This window comes from Perca flavescens, chromosome 5 (genome assembly GCF_004354835.1).
Source record: "Perca flavescens isolate YP-PL-M2 chromosome 5, PFLA_1.0, whole genome shotgun sequence".
NCBI classification, from domain to species: domain Eukaryota; kingdom Metazoa; phylum Chordata; class Actinopteri; order Perciformes; family Percidae; genus Perca; species Perca flavescens.
The window spans coordinates 14061522-14078216 of record NC_041335.1 but is presented as its reverse complement, the minus strand read 5'-3'; the positions used below and the strand labels follow the sequence as shown (position 1 = coordinate 14078216).

Below are 16695 nucleotides of genomic sequence, written 5' to 3'. Positions count from 1 at the left end.
TCCAAATAGCACGTTTGTTTTACACCAGACAACTGAGTGAGTGATATCTCCTCATTCATATTAAGCAGTCTTCTGAGGATTACAGAGATCCTCCCTCTGAAATCTGTGTAATGGGATGGCTCAGCTAGATCAGGGTTTTCTCTGCCATTATACAGCTTCGGCGCATCGCCTAAGCATTTTTGGTAAAAACAAAGCGGGAGAGCATTTGGACGAGCCAACGCTTGTTGTCTTCAGCACATATGTTCCGCATGATGGTTTGCATACAGAGTGACACAAAAGTGTGTCACACCCACACACACAAGCACACACACCATGCATGTTGCACACGCAGCGGCAGGGGCAACCCACACGTTAGCAAGTGAGGTGGAGAGAGAGAGGAAAAAAGAAAGGAGCTGTGTTGGTTGGTAAGTATGAAGTTAACAGTAATGTTATAGCTGTGCAGTCTGTATACAGTTTATATGTCGGTGAACAGAAGCTACAACTCATCAAGACCCAAGCCAAGTTTCCATGTCTTGCTGGCTACCTGCTGGTTAAAGAAAGTGAAGGGGGTTAGCCACGGAGCTAGCAACAACTTCAGAACAGGCTCACTATCTTAACGTGTGCTGACCTTTAAGGTGGACTAGCTATTGTCATTTTCTCGACAAGTCGCAAATTTTGCTTTAGCGATCGCGCAAATGGTATGACATAATTTGCACCTAAACGCTCAAAAAAAAAAAAAAAATGACTACCAACCTCTGAGCATCACATGAAGACACACAAGAATAAACAGGCGCCTATATGGTCAATGGCTATCCTGAATATAGATGCATATACAACCTATGCAGTAAACAGGGCACTAAAAATTTTCAAAGAAAACATGTTTAATTGCCAAGAAAATAAGGGAAGCCAAAGAATATTGTTCATATAGCAGCAAGTGAATCTGAAAAGTGTGAAAAATGTCTCACAACTGTTATCTGTGTTCTCAGTCAGTAAAAGCTACAGTTAAATACAGTCTGATACCATCACATTGTTGACACAGATATTTGTATAGTGATACACTGGTCTTCCAGTATGTCATGTCAGTGCCATCATGTCCACCCTCAGCCCTTAGCACTGAATACTTACTAACTCTTAGCTGACAGCACCTGCATGCTCAGCGCAAAAGCATTAGCATAAGAGGCTGCAAGAGCTCAAAATGCTTTATGAAGAGGAAGACTGCTCTGGACAACTAGCATGGAGGCTTTTCTGTGGCCAGTAAAGTGAGGCTTATATTTTATAGTTCAATTAGTTGGAGTGCTTTAAGTTTAAACCAATTTAGGAGCTAAATATGTAATGGTGTTTGATTAAATCATATTTGTTAGTTGTTACTGCATCATCCTATCATAGGACAACATACGGTGCTCGCAGGTGAGAAACTGTATGTATGTACATCAAAACTTGTTTCGCTAGTGCTTTATGGTTATACAAAGTGGCAATAAGGGGCTCAAAAAGACTGAGAAGGGACAACAGTGAGCCTTTGTAGACTGTTCAAAAACAGATCCAGGGTGCTGTTGGTTAAACATAAAATGCTTGCTTCTGGATTGTGTTTTGCTGCCATTACTGATTCTCCACTCTGTCTTAAAATGCCCATTATTTGGAATTACTTTTACAGGGGTCCATGCTTTCATTTTCTCAAACTGAGGAAAGCAACAGCGAGGGCTGTTCCATTTCAACTTTGGTTGATACATTGCCTTTTTTCCCCTCGCTCAGGCACAAAAAGGGTCCTTTCATGACTTGGATTTTCACCGAATGTTGACATGACATGACAAAAGACAATGTGCTAATGTGGAACCTTACAGTATGCCCCTGGTCATGGAGACCCCCTCCCTGTTTTGTGTCAACCTTGTCTCTGGGTGCATACATCACTGTGATGCATGGATCAGAGCAGAGGTGTCAGACTACCCCCTGCTGCTGTTCTTGCTTCTTGTAAAGTCAAGTGCAGTCAAGTCTCCCTTAATGTTTGGTCATAAAACTCAGCTTTGACTGAAAAGCAGCCACATGAAGTATTGAGCATGCCTGTCTGCATGTTGAGGTGTTACTTTAATCTCAGTTACTTGGATGGATGATATGAATATCTGTAATTCCGTGATGCAGAGGTATTTCTGAAAAGATGTTTGCTCACGATGTTTTGCAGACAAAACCGGAAACCATCTGTATCATTTATAATTCACGTCTGAATCAATAGGCACCAGAACTAAATTAAATACATACACATTTAGAAGAAGCCTTCTCTGAACACTGTGTGACAAAACAACGTGTTCTCACATTATTGCTCATATTAAATTCAATCCAGTAAATGTCTCTGTTATTTGTTAGTCTCGCTCTCCCTCTCTCTATAATGAGCTGTCTTGATGGGCTCAGGACAGAACAGGTGAGCTCTGCGCCTCACTGCTCATTATCCAGGCGGACAGGTAGTCAGCCAAAATGTACGGGAGGGAGCAGGGCAGCCTGTTCCGATCTGTCGTCATGGTGACTGCCAAAACCGCAAATGAGACTCCTGCATCCGTAACTATCCAAACCACTGTCTGTTAGAGTTAATAAGAAAATCTCTGGATTTGCTTATTTTTGCTAGCTGGCCTTCCCACTATGCAAGACATACTAACTGCCTGCTTAAAATCAGTATTAGGGCTGTGTTCTGAGTCAGACAGCTTCCACAGTGCCCTGCACTTAAAATCACAATCACTCCAGAGAAGAGGGAAAATACTGATTTAGCAGAGTGGTTTAATGGTTTATCGTTGTTTTAAGCTCCCAACGTCTCCTTCCAGGCAGCACTGCCTGGAAGACACTAGGATTGGGCAATGGTTATGGTCAGGGTTAAGGTTAGGGTTAAGTGCCTTGAAGGAGATGTTGGGGGCTTAAAACACCATTGAGCGATTTAATGTGAGAATCTTTTATACTGGTGCAAAGAGTAGATCAATTCTATTTCTTCCCACAATGGGAGAAGTAAACTAAAAGCCTATCACGCTGGGCTAGTGAGGAAATGACTCACACCAGAAGACCATACTAGTCAACCGTCTTGGCTTCACATGTGACAATGATCTAGCTAAGATGAAAAGATGAATTCTTTTCATGCCTAGATGCACAGGAAATGTGCTGCATCATTCCTAGTAATTCCATCTCACTTCACACATAGAAAATAGAGTGAGCTGTGAGGACGAAATGTGTGTGATTTAATAAAAACCCTACATGGGCAGAGACAAAAGAAAGCTAGCAAAATGTGAGAAAAAATTAAATAGAGGTGAAAAGAAAATAGTGCCAAAAGAAATATCACTTTGACAAAAAAAGAGGCGTATAGCAAAATAAGAGGGCACACCTATTATAGCTGACAAACAGAGGATACAATAACAAAGAGCTTGTTCAAGTTTTTTGAAGATAGTAACATCCTGGATGGTGAACTGCCTCTGCCAGTGAGAAGGCAATTGAGAGAGGTAGACAGAGACCAGGACAGTAAGGTAGGTAAACTAGATGCTAAATAGATGCTTGATAAAGCTGTCCACCATGTCTCCCTACATAAAACCCAATGCTGTTGAGGTAACCGTAAGAATAAACAGAGCTCCTACCTGTCCGATCTCGGATCGCCAGGTTGTTCCCTTTCTTTAGAACGATATCCAGCTGGTACATGGCTGGACTGGGAGGTTGAGGTGGGGGCTCTGCATTACTGGGCCCCACTATGTTGATGCTCTGCAGAGAGAGAAGTTACATAGGTTATACAGGTTTACCAGGACAGTCCAACTTACTCCAGCGTTCCAATTTCTAGAGGGGGAAAATAAGAGTATGAAAAAAAACAAGATACCTCTGTTTGAGGAAAGAAGAGAAGAAGACTTATAGAAAAAAAGAAGAAATTAACACAAACTAGACTATTTTAAGGACTTAGCACTAGTTGACCCGACAATGTTTAATCATGCTCAACCAGCAAGAACATATGAGACATTGGACTTGTATATTTAAATATTACATGGCTGCCATTTCAAAATCTTTATACATCTTTGAAGACTGACTGCTTAAAATGGTTATTTCGACATTAAAAAGGCAGATTACTTTTGATCTGAGTCAGAAGAACCATCAATATTTACAGACAATGAATGTTAAACTTCAGCTCAGGGCGTCTTGGGATTGTTTAATTGTTTTTGTCCAAAATGTAAGAAGGCTTGTGCAGGAGCATCACTACGCTCTGAATAAATCACATTGACTAGATCAAAAAAGCCGGAAGGTAAGAGGAGACTGAAAAGGTAAACAGTTACATTTCTCATGCTTTGGAAAGTCAATACATTACATAATGTGTGTTGGATAGTCTGACACTCATAGCAAGCATGCAACCTCCTTGGGAAGCTGATTGTTAGGCTCTTGGAAGGGGTCATCTCTGTGGCTTTACATGTCACGCTGTAGCCCTGAGGTCAGTGCTGTACTCCACTTTGACAGGAAGCCCCTACTGGCTCTCATCGTGGTTCCCCTCGGAGCTAGAGGCCCATTAGCAAGCCACATGATGAATCAGGCTTTGCTCTGAGATCCACTACAGCTTACTTTCTTTCTCCATCTCCTGCTCATCTTATTCTCCGACCCTCATTTCTCTCTCCCTCCCCCGCACCCCCCATTAGACAACCCTTGCATGGGCAGTCCTGTCATGTCTACCCAGCTGTCGTACTCTAAGATGAGGCTAAAAATAACTATAAAAAAGCAGTAAAATGCTAGTGGGCCCACTGGGAGGCTACTAACAGACTACCAAGGCTAGCATAAGAGCAACTCCCACTAGAGAGGAGCATAAGAGCAGTGCGATCTTCAAACAACTATTTCTGTGTGTGCTGATGTTATGAATTTGTACTACACTATACTCAAACACAGTTGTTATATTGCATGCTTACAGAATCATCACAGCAATATGCATTCAACACCCTATTTTTGAAAGTAGCATGATGATGTTATTGTGGTGCAGCACTGTTCTTCCATTCTTTGGGGACAGCCCTGCACTCAGGCTACAGGTTAATAATAGTCAGTATAATTACACTGCAGTCCATGTAGCCCCACTGTATTATAGCGATTATCTTGGGCTACCCTCAGAAATGACTGAAATAATAATCTATAATGAATGTCATGCAGGAAATGGAGACTGGTAACTATGCCACCTGAGACACACACTACTACAAACGAGTAGCATTTGTAGCAGATATTAAAGGAGATATTTGTATAATATCATGCATTTCACTAAACAGATCCAGGCAATCCAAAAACCACAGTACTATTAAATTACACTTTTACGATGGCCTTAAAATAACTGGTAAGGCAACAGTATTTCAGCATTGGCAGCCTACGGACACTGAGTTATTACTACAGCTGTCTCCACATTAAGATCAATCATTACTTAATAATTCATCATACCGTTGAGTATGGATATCAATATGTTTATGCGTAGAGGGTAGAACAGACTACACATAGCAGATATTTAAAGCTCAGCAGCTGGGTGAGTAATATTGTGCTGTGTAAAGCTTGGCACTCCCAACTCTCCACAGAAAAGTCAACCCAAAACAATTTTAGCTTCACAGCACCTGCTGTCAAACAGGAAAAAACAGAGGGAAAGGGAAAAAAAGAGTTGATCTTTTGGGGAAAAGGACAAATTGAACTAAAACAAATATAATAAAATGCAATCTGTTGGGTAACAGGTGCAGCAGCCCAACAAATATCTGGAGAACAGTACATTCAGAGACAGAGAGAGAGTTCAAGCTGTGTCTTTGGATAGACTAAACCTGGGGTCAACAGTGCACGTACTTCACTGTAATTGAACTGTATGGATACAACCAATAGGATAGAACAAGAGTTGCGTGGGTCTGACCATGTAACATTAAGCCCTTTTATCTAAGGATGTGACTAACAGACAGTGACACAGAGACACACAGATCAACACAATGTTGAGTCGGGTCACATCATAACACACAGCGATTAAGAAAAAGATGGAAATCCACGGACACACTGTGCCCACAGAAAATGCCAGTGCACGTGTTTTTTCTTCTGTTGTACATGAAATCTTCAGTAGGCTACTACTCTGTTTTTTTAGAATGTCAGTATTTATTGTGTGTATGCCGTACAGTACCACTAACAGACACACAAGTTAAAGCACATACACACAGATGCACACAAACATAGGAGCACAGGATTTGAAATGGATTTGCAGATAGTGCAAGCTCTTTGAGTGAGCGACAGTACACATGATAGGATTTATGAAGTCTTTGCTAAAACAAACAACCAGATAAAATAGACAAACAAGTACAGAAAGAATGAAACAAGCAGTTAAAGACTAGGATTGCTTTGTGTTACAAATCTTAACTAATGGGTAAGGTTGGTGTTGATCTTGATTGAGCTTATTTCTTCCATTTACAGTGTCAAAGATTAGGGTAGTTTCTAAAAAGTGTTAAATCCAGTATAAGTTGGGCTTTACAACAAACCACAATAGCAAATATATAGTAGCATATTGTTAAAAAGTTAGGTTTTTTTCATGGAAACCTATGAAAAATGTTATACATTGGTAACCCTACTTTGAATGAAATGTCTATTGTTCCGTCACAGTTTTAATTCACAAGGCAATATAAAAGTGTAAGTTATAGATGTGAAGTAAAAATAAGTTAAAGTTTAAACACACACACACACACACACACACACACACACACACACACACACTCATGAACCAGTCATTTTGTTCAATGACCATCACCTCAGCCCTCACCTCTGAACACTGAGGCCTTAATGAAGGGAGTCACACACACTACAGAGACACAGTACTACACACACATTCACACTGACAGAAAAGGAGAAAAGGAGAAGAGAGGAAGGAAAGAAAGGGCAGCCAAGGTCCATCCCACTGCACATGCTCTGTGTTTCTTGAAGCTAACAGAGAACTAAACAACTGCTACAACAACCTAATTTCAAGTCTCTCTTCAGCCCCAGAGGGCAATAAACATTCTGGCCGAGGGACACCTACATATCAACAGACTGGGTGTATGCCTGTGATTATTTGGCCTACACTTCATCGCAATGTATTTGCAATGTATTCAGCAGTAACAAAAATGCAAGATTTTATTTAAGGTTTCTAATCACAGACAGTTTAATACATTTTGTTAACAAACAATTTTCATATAAACTGATTTTGATTAAGATCATATAAGACATATAGCCTAAGAAAGGTCTGTGTGAATAAATAACATCCAGTAGCACAACATAAATACAGTAAAGAAAGGAGTTCCATCACAGCTACATGTGGAACTGATCCAGTGAGATTCAATTATCATAGCGCTACACTGGAACGTGCTCTGTGTATTTTGACACAAGCATTCAGCGTTTCAAAGAAAATGCTTCTGACTGAATCCCAACTGAATCCATTACAATAGCAATCTATGACAATTTCCTATTCCATCAACTAGAAAGTTAATGGAACTACTTAATGGGATAAATGGAGACATTGTATTGCAAATATTGATGAAAACGTTGCATCCTTCCATAATCTCGCTTTGCATGTCTATGTGATTGTGTGTGTGTGTGTGTGTGTGTGTATGTGTGTGTGTGTGTGTGTGTGTGTGTGTGTGTGTGTGTGTGTGTGTGTGTGTGTGTGTGTGTGTAAATGTGTAGAGGAAAGCTAAACCTTCACCAGTAAAAGACGTATCACACTTCTGCAAAGATGAGAATAGATATTCAATAGGACATTCCACACCAACAGACTCCGGCACACAGACAATGCATACAGTACCATCTGCTGCTTACAGTCCAAGAGGAAGGGCACAAGAGAGAGTAGATTATCTGGATATACTGCACTAGCATCAGTTCAGCTCAGGGACATGTTATGAACCCATAAAAACTACTAAGTCAAACAGCCACGCTTCTACTGACTCGCCTGAACTTTAATTAAAGTTACATGGTACAACAGAATTCACACAGATCCACCTGCACAATGCCACAGCTTGATCAGAGGGACAGCTTTAGTAGTACAAAATGAAATTGGTTCTAACAGAAAACTAACAGCACATTCATTTTACAGCCCTGGTACCTTTTTACTGACACATTTGTGCAGCAAGCTGAAACTGAATGTGTGACCTTTTTACCACCACTTTCTGTTTTAAAAAAGGGGAACATTCATTTTGGCCTATTACAAATCAACATCTTGCACCCTCATCTCCAGTGTTAAGCTACAGTATCAAACTCGTAGAAAGTTCAGTGTGGCAATGTGGCAAACGTCAAAAGAATAAGTTGGTTGTTGGTTGCCCTGGCAGCTCAAAATGTTCCACCTTTCTTCAGCACCAATACAAGTGTGGACCTGCACTAGGATGTACTCACAACCCACACATGAGCCCTAACTTTACACTCCCTGCCAAAGTTGCTCCTCAGGCTCTGGGTGAAGAAAGCCAGTTGTAAAAGGTTAAGGAATCTCTGGTAATGATAAACGGTGATAATATTGTAAAAATGAGATGGCTTCTGTGTGTAATCTATTAAAACAACAGACTAAACTATCTGTTTTTTTTATGAATGATTGCTTGATGGTGACATCGTTGTGAAAGTTGTACTATATGACTGCGCTGTGCCAGTGTTTAAGTCTTTCAGCAGAATTCCTGCAGTTTAAGCTTGGCTGATGCTTGAAAGAACTGAAACGGCCTACTGGGAGATTTTTCTGAAAGTTCACATTTGACATTTAAAGAGCAGGTAAGTAAAAGAACTGCTTAGAAAAACTCACTTTTGGGGTGTATCAACCAGCGTCATAAATTTCTTATCCTGGATTTACATGTAATGACAGCGGTGTCTTCATGGAGGAGGAAGCCTGTATTTAGCCGTGGGCACTGTGTTGAGCCAGACTCGTTTCTCACAGCAATGGCAGGTAATTTCCAGGCTCTGCACCTCCAATTCTGCATAACAATATCTTTCTCATTAACAAGGACATTATGATGGTTCTCCTTCTTTTAGTAGAGAGAAGACATTTCCTGCTTCCTAACATAAAACCTTTATTTATCTTCCCTCTCTTAGAATCCGCTTTTCTGTCCAAGAATTTTATCATATTTATAGTTGTTTTTATTTACAGTTATCTAATGCCTTGCTGTAGTTCAAAAAAACTTTGGAGGAAAACTTCAATGTCCTAAAATGGAGAGTGATGGTTAGTTTACTTTTGAGAGTCAGGTATGGACCCGAAGGCTGGACCAGATCAACCCACACACATCACGACAGGCAGGGCAAGAGGCCACTAAGTATCTTTTAAGAAAGTTTATATATAACACTTTGGTAGAAAAAGTATTGATTAAAGGATTGATTTGTGAGTCTTTGTATGGATAATTATAGCCTGACGTCGTCATACTCAGATTCTAGTCAGAATACTGCTCCATTGGGCTGTGATTGGACTTGAACAGCTGAGTCGCAGCGACACCATCAGCTGGTTTGAGTCGAGCTGAGATGGGCTGGTTGAGGATTTTAATATATCTTCTATAACAGACGCGATGGCGGAATCTACACATCTCAATTCTCTGAATTCAACCCAAGCCCTCTTTGGTGACGTGGTCGATAACGTTACTGTTGATCATCTGTCCATCATCGTATAAAGCCCGCCCTGACAATTTGATTGGTCCAAACACCTCTGGTTCAAGCATAGTTTCTCCACAACGGATCAAGTCCAGACTGAACTTCCCGACCTCAAATGTTGTGGGCGGGGCTAAATTTGGCTGGCATCCAGGCTTGGATAATTAATAAATTAAGGCTTATTTGCATAATACGTGGTTAATTCATTTTTCCATTTTAGCCAGTTGAAAACTGACTTCAATTTCTAGTGTGGGAACTAATGTGAACAAATTCATACAATTCAATAGTATGCTATTTGCTAAAAACCAAGATCCTTAAAGCCATAACCTGAGCAGTTTAGTAATGATCTGAAATCTCATTTCCCCGCCCTAGCTGGGAACCTGCTCTCCATTGATCAAACCACATAATGAGGCTCTCAAAGTAAGTGTGGCTCTTTAATATAACTGAAATTGATCGTATAATGGGAGCTGGGTAATTTAATCGATTCAACAATTTAGGTTATTCCACACAGCGCTAAAAAAAATGATCATTCAAATGAGCAAATATCAAACATGCACACGAACACAAAGATGCATTTTGGGTTCTGGGTGACTTGAAAACAAAACAGAAACAATTATCCTACTTTATTTGTTCTAACGTTTTACAACAAATCAATTCTCTGTATGTGCCACGCTGAGTTTATCCTGGGGAAATAAATCTATTTCATTTCAAACCGCTCTGAATAAATAAACAGTATAGATTGCAGTAGCAGTGTTGTGAATGAGTCATCAGGTATTAAGAATCAGGTATTACACTAGCTTAATACTCAGGTATTAAGCTAGTCTATTTATTTGTGGTTCATCACACATCGGCAGCCAATAATCTTACAGCAGTGGTGAACGGCCTGGTATCTTTTTCAAGGATGCAAAAAAAAAGAAAAAACTGCCACTTGGCTGTTGATAGATGCACTTTAACGGTTGTGTGACACTGACATGGATGGTCTTGCTAACCACCACAGAAGAAGACCATGCTGCTAAGCCACGCTGGCAGGATGATGCGGTTTTGTCCCTCTGGGTCATAGGTTTAAATCAAGGTGTATTTCCATGACTCTGGCCCCTGACTTGTAATTAATGTCTTCTTTAATGGCTTGAAGAACACATGTTTGGAAACTTAAGTATGCTGTAATAAATGCTCCCATGTTGAACACTATATATTAATAATCAAACAAGAAGGAAATTTAATTGCACTTCATACTGTAGAGCAGACGCCCCCTGATCCGTGGAGGTTTGAACAATTTGCACATACTACCGAAGAGTTTGTATCTCGTTTTCTCTTTGAGAGTTTGTTTCCTAGAGGGTAAGGAACTTGGCCTCGTGCAGGCAAAAACATAAAACACTGGATGAGTGTTGCTACGCAACAACAAAAATAAAATCAACTTCACAGATCAAACATATCCCCTTGTTTTCAGTGATGAACACAAAAATAGTGTATAATGTGAGCCAGTGTAACATGAAGGTAGGCTGAGCATAACCCAGTTGGGAAATTTAACAGGCCAATACAGGGATCCCATTATTTCTCTTAACAAGCTTTGCCTGCACAGGATATGCAGTCATCCATCAGACATATATTTCTAGGTTTGAAAGATAAAAGCATGCGATCACAGCACCATACACATATGCAACACCCACACAAAGACACATTTTGCATACGGACATAAGAACACGCAGGCACAAAAAGCACAAAGATAGCTAGGCAAGAACGATTGGTTTTAATTCCATTACACCGATTAAAAAAAAAGAAAAAAAATTCTATTTGTAATAAACCCTAGCCCAATATTGACCCAAACTTCTCCCTTAGGTGTGGTGCTTTGTCATTTCAACCCTTAGCCTCTGACATATCCGCTAACTGAAACATGAACACGCACATGAATGCATGAACACACATGCAGTGCATAGACACTTGTGAACACAGACACATAAGGCTCTTGTCTGTCAGTGAGGCCTATTGAATTGCTAGAAATGTATCTTTCATGTACTCAATCTATTTATAGGAGATATGGAGGAGGCGAATAGTGGAGACGAAGAGATTCAGGAGGGGGTTGTTTCCAGCTGTATGTTACAGTATTCTTCTCCCTCAAGACCCTCCAGACACTCTGAACATTTCCACTGAAGGGAAGTAACAGGTACAGTTTAGTTATTTTAGCCTTTCTTTCTTTCTTATGTATTTTGAAAATAGTTCATAGCCAGCAAAACCAGCAAAGACAGAATGTCATTAATAATAATAATTAATAATAATAATTACAATGACTATAAGCATCACTGGGGGACATAATCTGTGGTAACATTGACTTTGTAGTGCATAGAAATATTCATATAACCCTTAAATTAAATTAATGCAACTAAAAAAGCTGAAAGAATGATCTGCTAGAGAATGGAAGCATCACATTAAAAGAAATCACTGAAACTGGTGATTATCAATAAATGATTATATTGGTCATCGACCACTTTAAAAAGTCTGACCTAAATACATGAATTACATACAGAGAACTCACATGCAAATCCACACACTACAGATTGAGCCATATTCTCATTCAGCCAGCCTTGGTCACAGATAGTAAAGAAGTTTGTCAGCAACTCAACAAAGTCATCACTATTCATTATTCTCCTCTCTCTCTCTCTCTCTCTCTCTCTCTCTCTCTCTCTCTCTCTCTCTCTCTCTCTCTCTCTCTCTCTCTCTCTCTCTCTCTCTCTCTCTCTCTCTCTCTCTCTCTCTCTCTCTCTCTCTCTCTCTCTCTCTCTCTCTCTCTCTCTCTCACCATGTGACCGTATCTCAAAACCAAAGCATTTTTCTATCAATATCAATATTAGATTATAAAAGAAAATAGTGGCACTACATTAGATTTTTTCGGCAAACTGATGAGACAGATATGCACATATTTCTCTTTCATCACACAGTGGCAGTCACAAAGCAATGAAAAATGTTTTCCATTAAACTTTCCCAGCCAAATAAGCAGCGCCATTACCACTATCTCAGGGCCATTATTGAGCATCTCCTCTCCTCAGTATGTGCAGCCTGGTAATGTGTAATGTGACAGAACACAGAGCTCAGGCAGGTAGACAGCCAACAGCCACTCGGCTAGATAATGAGGTATCTTTGGAGTGTTCTTTTCCTAATAACAGTCTAGCACTGCACTGTACAAAGAGCAAGCTTCTTCACTTTCTCTAACAGCATTTTAGATAAAGCTGGTCTCAGACTGGGGTGATGAGTCTCTTGATGCAGCAGGTATAATAATGGCTGAATCACTGAATAAAAAAACCTCATTAAGTACATGAGTCAACAGTGACCATCTATATTACCCCTTAAAATATCTGCCAGACTTTACATATACTTACAAATACTGAATATTAAATCTGCCAATGGAAAAAACAACTAAATGTAGTCTTTTGCATGCACTGCAGAAATCTTTGTTTACTAATACACTCGCATATACCTCTGAATGTCACTGCTTTCCTTGAGACAGATGCAGATGTCGACAGGTATACTCTTCCACTCCTATCCCATTATCCTGATGCTAAAAGATGAGTAACAGCCCAGGTGGTGATATTTGGCAGTATATCAAATGTTCATGATTACAAAAGAGAAACCCAATGAGGAAGAGTCACAGAGCTGGAAAGCAATAAAGTAGGGCTGAACGATTTTTGAAAATAATCTAATTGCGATTTTTTTCAAAAATATTGCGATTTAATATGCGATTATTTTTTAAGCTCTTTGTTGTCTGTATTATTCAACAAAGACAAGCAATAAATCATTGTATAGTATGAACAACACAAGATTAGATAGATTAAACAAACTGTTCTTTCCTGGAGGCCAGGCCTGTATGTGATGATGAAATTAGGTGATGCATGAATTTATATGAATGACATCTTTTATTTAACTACTTCAGTCACAGTAGTATATTGAGCACTGACCAAGCCTGGTGTAAACATTCATATGAAAGTCAGAAACAAATCACACACACTGAAGTAAAGATTGCAGAAATATAAAAACAAATATGTGGCTTTACCACATTTAGTAGTATTTAGATTATTGAATTATTATTTACTGTAATAAACATATGAAAACATGTGGATTGCACTTTTTAAACACTGTCTTTGAACTTTACTCGACAGTTAATAAGTTAAAATATAGTATATACAGTATATACAACGGTGTTTTTTTTTTTATAGCGCACACAGAGGAGCTGCCTCCAGCCCCTCCCTCCCCTCATGAAGTTGTGTGCTGCGTGCATGCAACCCAGTCTCATGGCAGTACGTGAAATGGTCACATTATTTAATCTATTGATACGTGTTCACGGGGACGTTTTTGTCGTTTTTTCAGTGGTGGCCAGCACGAAAATGTAAACTAATGTATTTAAATGGGAAGCATATGTCGTGGTCACAGCAAGACTACGGCAGCGAGTAGTATGAAAATGCCGGAGGTTGGTTGGGGTGGTGGGTGGGACAAACAATTCTGGCGTGTGAGGCGTCCTCCCCGGGGGTGTGGCGTTTGCTTTCCCCGTTAATCTCCCTATAGACCATTTTGTGCCGGCCACCACGAAAAAAAACGACAAAAAAGTCCCTGTGAACACGTATCAATAGATTCAATATAACGTGACCATTTCATGTACTGCCGTGAGACCGTGTTGGTACATGACAGCGTCAACATTGCACTTGCTCAGAGAGCCTATCGTAACGTTAATAGTAGCATGCTGCTGCTGGTCTTGCCGTGGGATTAACTGTACTAATAAAACCGTTGAAATAACGCAGCCATGCTGCTCTGAAAGCTCCCCTAACGTCATTTATCAGAGTCTGGTTGTTACCCCTCTCCACGGCAGTCTCCTCTGCTCCATATCTTTATAACGGAGCTACAGTAGCTAACTGGAGCTAACTGTTAATCAGAGCTAATTGTTGCTAACCTAAGCATTCAGTTCTGCGTGCCTGTATCCATTAACTGCATGTATGAACTCGAGCCCGAATAAAACCCTTCATTTTATTTAAATGGCTGTGAAAGTTTTAAACTACAACTCAGAGTTGTTTGAATGACAGAAATCTGCTCATGGTACGGCGTAGCGTTAGCATGGTAAGTTGATGATTTGTGCAGAGTGATTTGCTCTCACGAGTCACGTGACCAAATCACAGCCTTTGCAATTAGGAAATTGTCTTTTAACATATCGCGATATTATTGCAAATGCAATTAATCGTTCAGCCCTACAATAAAGTGATTAAAAAAGTGCAAGGACACAGTAAATGAGAAGGGAAAAATAGTTCATTTGTTCACTGTCAATGTGTTCACTTGTCTAGTTTAATGAAAAGAAGTATTGCTCAAAAACATGTTTATATCTTTCTACATAAGGTATTGAAAATATTTCTATTGAAACCATCATAGCATTTTTTACAAAACCCAGCCCTAAGGCCATCGTATAACTCAAAATAGCTAAGGTTATAATCAAGCATTAGGCATACACTGAATGAATAGGTACATCTCTTGTTAAGCTACAATTGCATGATAGGCAGAGTTGGTTGTGTGGGGATAAACCTAACAAAACATCATATTAGCCGATAAGGTAGGTTTTAAATTCTTAAAAGATTGAGATAAGGTGATTTGGTGTATAAGTGTTTCTTTTTCACACTCTTCAGTATTACTTGAGTCAGATATATCAGCACTTTGAAAACAAATGTTTTCCTAGTTGTAATTACAACTTGATAGAAAATACCATGACTTCCACATGACACACAGCATTAGCTGTGCTTTTAATGAACTCTTAATTTCTAATTGGATGGCGTATTATTCTGCAACGTTATTGTTACACCTTGTGTCACACTGGAGAGAATCCACTGTTGCAGTTACAGCTGGCAATAATGCCTTTGACACAATGCTCTTTGAATAGGTTTACTGTCGACATGGTTAGGTTTAGGTAGCATAGAATCTGTGCAAGGCGGATATCTCTAACTTGTCTCTAACTCTGACTTGGCAAACCCAATCCCCCCCACTGACATGCAGTTTGACAGTTATCAGGCCAGAGGATTATTCTCTTAGTCATCAGCATGCCTGCATCCATGACTGCAGTCAATGGCTCTTTATACAACAGTGATAGAAATGAGGAGATGAATAAACACCCAAAGGGCTCTTAATTAAATAATGGTTCTTCTGTAATTGTCATTAAACTACCAAACACTGATCTCTTTTTTTCCACCAGAACTGGCATTAATCTGGCAGACGTGAGCCCCATTATGTCGAGCACAGTGACTGATGATGAAAGAATAGTAAATACTGTAGATAGCTTTGAGTGCATAAACAGTGAGTACAAAATGAAAAAGTCTTTTAACAAAGACGGACAGTGGTGAATCCTAAATCAACACATCAATCACCATCAATTTTCATGGTGATCATGATCATCAAAGACATAGTCACGCATTGCAAGACCTATCCCACAGCGCTGTAAAGGAGGGTCTGGCTAGTCCACAGAACGTTTGTGGATAGGAGAAAAACGTGATCTGGTTTATTGGCATTTGTTACATTCAAAAGTTGTTTCAGTCGTGCAACAGAAAACTCAGATTGGACAGATAGTCTAGCTAGCTGTCTGTATTCACCCTGCAGAGATCTGAGGAGCAGTTAATCATAGTCCTCATAAATCCACCGGAGTTTAGAATGCCAACACAAAGAAAGCGGAAGGTGACAGACATCCAGCCAGAAATTTGGGACATCCGGCGGAATTTCCGCTGGCACCAGAACAATCCCAGAAATGAAACCTTGTCGATATAGACTATCAAAGACAAGGCTTCCTCACCTGGCTGCGATTATTAAAGGTATCCTGCAGTGACCCATCTAGATAAGAAGAACACCCATTAGTCTCTCATTCTCTTTGATCAGAAGCATGTGTGGCCCCTAACCCAGTTAAAAGGACTTAAATGCGTATGCAGTTCTCAGCCTGGCTGCACATACATGAGTATTTGGGGACAAAGACAGGGAGACAGAAGATCGACTGAGGCCAGAAGTCTCTGAGATGGTCTCCGTTGACATCCATTTCAGAGCAGCAGGAGAGCGGTGTCAAAGCAAATTAGGATATTCCCAGACTTCCCTAACCCCGAGGACTATGCTGAGCTTACTGATGGTGGACAAACA

The 16695-nt window shown here is 40.0% G+C and overlaps 1 protein-coding gene across 5 annotated transcripts in view; it reads right to left on the bottom strand.

Annotated features, from left to right (window-relative positions):
- mctp1a (multiple C2 domains, transmembrane 1a) overlaps nucleotides 1-16695 on the bottom strand; it is a 147008-nt gene that overhangs the window by 86702 nt on the left and 43611 nt on the right. For all 5 annotated transcript variants that reach the window (XM_028578063.1, XM_028578062.1, XM_028578064.1 and 2 more), the window contains one exon: nucleotides 3579-3699. In XM_028578063.1, the coding sequence (XP_028433864.1) occupies nucleotides 3579-3699 (121 nt within the window). The remainder of the gene's footprint in view (nucleotides 1-3578; nucleotides 3700-16695) is intronic.